This window comes from Rhizomucor pusillus (genome assembly GCF_041956525.1).
Source record: "Rhizomucor pusillus strain CBS 183.67 unplaced genomic scaffold VTP01scaffold_8, whole genome shotgun sequence".
In the NCBI taxonomy this organism is placed as follows: Eukaryota; Fungi; Mucoromycota; class Mucoromycetes; order Mucorales; family Lichtheimiaceae; genus Rhizomucor; species Rhizomucor pusillus.
In genome coordinates this window covers 1,006,699-1,012,321 of record NW_027192150.1, presented here as the reverse complement: position 1 = coordinate 1,012,321, position 5,623 = coordinate 1,006,699, and the positions used below count along the sequence as shown (strand labels likewise).

The window sequence follows — 5,623 nt, the reverse complement described above, 5'->3', positions numbered from 1 at the left end:
ACAGTTTCAGCCGCCGAGACTACGACAAGGGCTACGACTATGACAAGTACGGCAAGGGCTACGACTATGACAAGAAGGACTATGATGTCTACAAGACTCGTGAACTTGAAGCCTTCTCTGGTAACTTCAAGAATGGCAGAGGCTCTGTGGCTATTTACCATGATGGCAAAGGCAAGAAGATAGTGCAAGTCGCTGGCGAGTTTGGTCCGGGTTTCTTCAATCATGACTATGACAAGAAGTATGATGACTATGACAAGAAATACGATGACTATGACAAGAAGTACGATGACTATGACAAGAAATACGATGACTATGACAAGAAGTACGATGACTATGACAAGAAGTACGATGACTATGACAAGAAGTACGACTACTATGACAAGAAGTACGATGACTATGGCAAGAAGTACGATGACTATGACAATAAACACTGACGGCAAGAAATAAATGGCAAGTTCCTCCCTTGCTTGCTCAAAAGTAGTACCGCTGTTGTAGTTGAATGTCACTGAAAGAATACATGAAACAATAAAGATTTAATGGGTGTTAAAAATACTTGCATTGATATCCGTGTTAAATCAGGAAGGATGTAGAGATAGAGCGATGGGATTGTGCACGGGACATCATCTTTCCTTTTTAAGTTACTAAATGGCCTACATTGGATAATCAAGACAAGCGTTTCCTCCATTTGCATTGTCGTCTGGAATCCTGCAAATAACGAGATTGATAGGTTAATTGATATCTCATTTCGTCACTTTATACATACATACACCAAAGCATCAATACTGGTTTCCAGCTTGACTTTTCCTCTTATCGAATCAATACTGTGAAGCCCGTGCGAGTTGAATTGCCGCCCTCTTTCTGCTATCGCGCACTCCCTTTTTCTACAAGCAATGACGAATAGAAGCAACACACGAACATTTTGCGGATGCACAATTGACCGACTCCTCCATCAAGACGACGCCTATATTTTCATAACGGGCGCGCAAAAGCATTCCGATACTCCTGCTGGGAAGACCTATGTTGTGTATAACATACGGATCGGGGTAAAACTCTTGGCCTTTCCTTCTCTCATTGATGGCACAGCGATGCTCACAACGTCTATGGAAAGGATATTGAAACTAAACGACGATACAGCGAATTTGAATCGCTTCGAAAGTCTTTATGCAAACTTTATCCTACGCTTATTGTGCCTCCTATACCCGAGAAGCACTCGCTTGGTGAGGAACTGGGAATGTTATGCTCTGCTGATTTGCATTATTCTGATCGAAAAGATATCATCCAACAGTCGATTACGCTGCACTTCAGACTCGAGTCAAGGATGACTTGGCCATGGTGGAAAAGCGGAAAAGAATGCTTCAAACCTTTTTGAACCGTGTTGCCAAGCATCCCGAGCTTGGACGAGACCATGTGTTCCACCGATTTATTGAAAGCGGCGTTGTCTGGGTAAGTCCAATCTGTAAGGGATATATATATATCCGCCTGGTTTACTGAGCATTGGATATATACTTTTGGTTGTTAACGACAGGCGGATGTCTTGCACTCTCCTCCTCTTTCCATGCTCCCCAAAAACCCTCTGCAAATGGTCGTGAGCAAGGATCCTGAACTACAAACACACAAGTACAATGCTATACTTTCCAGCAACTTGATACCGATACCATCAACGGCATATGTACTCAAATCTCCTGATCCACGGTTCGAAGAATCCGAAAAGTTCACATTTCGCATCGCCAATTATATGAGCAACAACCTCGATAAGAGCCAGAGAAAAGTGATCCGTCGGCTGGGTGGTAAGCAGGCTTTTGCAGCAACTCGATTTATATACATCACTTTATTGATCCTGGTTAAAAGAACTTGCCAACGATTATGCGGAACTCGGAGCAGTGTACAATGGATTCAGTTTGAACGAAGAAGGCGCTGTTGCGAATGCAATTGAAAAGATTGGACAAGCTGTCGATTCATCCTACACGGAAACGACGCAAATGGTCACATCTCTGGAAGGCGAATTCGCTGAACCGATCCAAGAGCATTCTCAGTTTGCCCATATAATCAAGCAGGTATTGAAGTTTAGGCATCTGAAGCACGCGCAAGTGGAGATGATCGAGTCGTCTCTCGAAAGCAAAAAGGAGACTTTGGAAAATTTGCAATTGATGGAAGATGAGGCGCGGCGACTAGAAGAAGCGATTAGCAGGGAGAGAACCATAGGAAGCAATGCAGTTAACGTGGACGAACTCAACGAGTCACCGGTCGGAAACGGTCATGCCCCAGCAAATTACAATCCGTCTGTGCGGAGGCGACCTACAAAAGCATGGAGCGGTCCGATCAAAATGATCAACGCAGTGGGCCACTCTTTGCAAGGCATCATTGACGTTGATCCTGAAGCTACCCGACGTAACCAGATTGGAAAAACTAGAGATGCCATGGGCGTAGTATGTATACTAATATATACCTAGAAAGAAGTGATAAGATAATCTCATCATCTTCATATGAAAGCTGCAAGAAGCATTGGAAATAACGAGAAAGGATCTCTCTGGAGCATCAACCGAAATTCAATCTGAGCTAGACAGATTTCAGAAAGAGAAAATACGAGATTTGCGGGACATGTTGATAGCCTATGCAAAAATCCATATCCGATACTGCCAAAAGGTACGAACGTATTACCAATGATTGCAACGACACAATCTCACCGTACCTTTGCGATGTTAGAATTTGGAATCGTGGCAGGAAGCCAGAGCACAAGTCGACAAGATACCGACCTAACAAGTTACCATCCTCCCCTCCCAATATCAACACTATGTTATCCGACAACTTGTGTCTTTGCATACCATTTGCTTCCTTTCTTCTTTTCCGCTGATCAGAAACTCTATTCTTTCTACTACTGATGTACATGGTCTGCCTCTTATTTCCACAACTTTTGAAAATATTTCTCCTGTTCAAATTGCTTATTTACAAAGTCTACGACATCTGGGAAGACTAAAGTCAGCAGGCCAAACTCATCAATCATTTCACGCGACTATTCTAGCTTACCATCTCCGTATTGCTTTCGAAGATCAGTGTCTGGCGGTAACGTATCGTGAGCGCGTGCCTCATCTCTGCTCATACACACAGCATTCAAATAGCTCATGGGTTTGCTTCTGTCCCACCGCGTGAGAGTCAATCTATCTTGAGGTCCAGAGAGAACGCTTTTTGCTAGCCAAATTTCTTCGAAAATGTAGATTGCATCGTGGATATCCAAAGGACATGTTCTATAATTCATTTCATTGTGAATATGTGCACTCCTCATGAATCCGACGTTACGTACTTGTTCTTGTAGACTTTTGTTTCACGCTCTGTTACGTCGTGAATGATGCGGTTGTACAGATTGTCTCGTATTCTAGCGGGTATGATTGGCATTGCAGAAAATTCGGCGAGATTAAGGATAATAAAGGTAGCAATCGACATGCCGAGCATGCTGGAAATAGGGCCGAGGATAGGCAGCTGTCTTGTGCGAAAATCGCCAACGTGTTCGCCTTCAGGCACATTGGGTTTTTCGATGCTGTGAGCAACAGGAATGCCGCGATCGATCTTTAGCATTTTCAGTCTTCGGCGATACGCCCGCGTGAGAGGGTCACCTGCAACATTATTTTCGTTAATTTTTTTGTTTCTGCTGCTGCTGCTACTATCTATCCATCCATGATAACTTGCCAAAACTGTCGCTGATATCCGAAATCTGTATCCGCGTAGGATCCGCTTTGGCACCGACGCTCATGCATGAGATTAACTTGATTTTACGCTGGTGGCAGTACTGAGCCAACGCTATTTTTTCATCGAGATGTGTCATGGCATCCACAACGTACGCAGGTTGACCTTTTTGCCCAAAACGCCAGGATTCAGTTCTTGATCGATCACTTACACACAGCTATGGTTACACGCATTACCTCCTAGCAATGCATCCATGTTCATTTCCGTCAATCGATCCGTACAGGCAACGACTCTTGAGAACGGTGCGATTTCTCGGAAATGTCGTTTCAACGCCTTGACCTTGTATTGTCCAATATCCTCGACGTTCGCGACCGCGTGCTGGGCCATATTCTTTCGCGTCAGACGTTTCGGATCAATGATACGCAAATGTTGCACACCGGAGCGCAGCAGCATCAATGCAGCCCATGATCCCACGCTGCCTGCACCGACAACGACAACGAGTGACTGGCGCACCTTTTGAACACCTTGTTCGCCGAGGAACGCAATATTGCGCGCCAACTGCTCCTGGATCAAGCTTTCGTCAAAATCGACCTGCTGCGCGCCTGTGCTGAGACTATCGTTGCTGGCAGCTATCGTTCCGAGCGGTGTCAGTTCTGCGTGATGCAGTGTGTGCGCCTCCTGCAACAGTTGGTCTTTCAACGCTTTGGATCGTTTCCGCCGCTGGCTAGCCTGGTACGTCAGAATCGCAGACGCGGTCGCTGCCGATGCCGCCGCTGCTGTCAGTGTCAATCGCACGGCATGCTGATGCTTTTCAACAAATTGAAAAGTCGAGTCGACTACCCGCTCTGCAGTCGAGGCGATCGTCATTGGGCAGAAAAGTATTCAAGGCGTGCTGTCGCAGGAGAAAACAATGCAAACAAGCTCCACTCCGCTCGCCATGACGACCGCAAATTCACCATCAAGGCATACTCACTGCGCTGTAAAAACATTCTTTGTTTATTCAAATGGAGTTAATATATACCAATGTATCGGTTCTAAAGGACTGGAATACGGATAAGAAATAGAACAGTTGGTTAAATTTGGGAGGGTTGGGGGAGCAACTGGCTTGGTCGTTTGGAAGATAGAAGAGTACTACAATTCCCTAGAGATGGATAGCGAATAATAACAAACGATGCTGTAGATTTGCACGGAAAACTGTCCAGTGTAAGTTCGATGCTGTGCATGCATGTGTATTCTGCAAGCTTGAGTTTATCCCGCTGCTATGCAAAAGCTGAAAGGAAATTCTTGGTCGTCAGTCCGCTGCTTGCTCGCCTGGTTGACCGAAAACAAAAAAATAACGATTTCTCGATCACCCTCGTACAAGATCCCCCCTTGGGCCTCATGCTGCAACGTGCAAGACTAGTGCGCCAAATATTCTGCTCCAGATCGTGCACGATCGCTGTGCGATCGTATGGATCGCGGTAGGTGTGAGCGGGCCTGGGACGATCAATCAAGTTTTGACGGTGTTTGCAGGAGCAAGGCAGGGACGTTTGACAAGAAGACTAGAAAGACTATGGAAGAGATCAAGGATCTCGAATACCGGCTTGAGGCGAGCAAGAAACGGGTATGATGTAGTCAACGAGTTGGGAACCAGCTTGCTAACCTTTTTGTCCTTTTCAAGGAGGAGACGCTTTCACGACTGGCAGAGCTGTCAGAACGAGACGCAGAAGCAGTGTATGCAGAATTGACAGCACCACCACCTCCTCGACTTGCAAAAGTCGGCCCTGACTACCTCGAACGACTTCGTGTCAAATTCCTAGATACCAGGCCTTTGCAGCTAGATGATCCCAAGAGCGTAAAGGCGTTGCCGGCGAAAACAGCAACAGAGCAAGATGCATCAGCTACCGATAACTGGCAACAAGATGCATTGCAAATCATTGAAAAAAGCCCCAAAACACTGGTTGCC

General features: G+C 45.7%; 4 protein-coding genes across 4 annotated transcripts in view; 3 read left to right on the top strand and 1 right to left on the bottom strand.

The window, feature by feature from the left end:
• The window catches only part of VTP01DRAFT_10402 (uncharacterized protein), a gene marked incomplete at both ends in the record, with an annotated part of 1,600 nt that extends 1,166 nt beyond the window's left edge, over positions 1 to 434 (top strand). The window contains one exon of the mRNA XM_069378761.1: positions 11 to 434. Coding sequence (XP_069239827.1) covers positions 11 to 434 — 424 coding nt within the window. The remainder of the gene's footprint in view (positions 1 to 10) is intronic.
• Positions 435 to 890: 456 nt separating this feature from the next.
• VTP01DRAFT_10401 (uncharacterized protein) lies at positions 891 to 2,757 on the top strand (the record flags this gene model as incomplete). Its single annotated transcript, XM_069378760.1, has 7 exons — positions 891 to 1,043; positions 1,109 to 1,217; positions 1,286 to 1,443; positions 1,526 to 1,787; positions 1,849 to 2,426; positions 2,491 to 2,643; positions 2,704 to 2,757. The coding sequence occupies 7 exons, from the start codon at positions 891 to 893 to the stop codon at positions 2,755 to 2,757; spliced, it is 1,467 nt and encodes a 488-aa protein (XP_069239826.1).
• Positions 2,758 to 2,896: 139 nt separating this feature from the next.
• On the bottom strand, positions 2,897 to 4,545 carry VTP01DRAFT_10400 (uncharacterized protein; the record flags this gene model as incomplete). Its single annotated transcript, XM_069378759.1, has 5 exons — positions 2,897 to 2,961; positions 3,025 to 3,242; positions 3,299 to 3,608; positions 3,682 to 3,843; positions 3,915 to 4,545. The coding sequence occupies 5 exons, from the start codon at positions 4,543 to 4,545 to the stop codon at positions 2,897 to 2,899; spliced, it is 1,386 nt and encodes a 461-aa protein (XP_069239825.1).
• A 513-nt stretch (positions 4,546 to 5,058) lies between these two features.
• Positions 5,059 to 5,617, top strand: VTP01DRAFT_10399 (uncharacterized protein; the record flags this gene model as incomplete). The annotated part of the gene is made up of 3 exons (XM_069378756.1): positions 5,059 to 5,138; positions 5,191 to 5,281; positions 5,339 to 5,617. Coding segments are annotated over 3 exons (450 nt in total), but the record flags the coding sequence as incomplete, so codon positions are not given.
• Between the last annotated feature and the right edge of the window lie 6 nt (positions 5,618 to 5,623).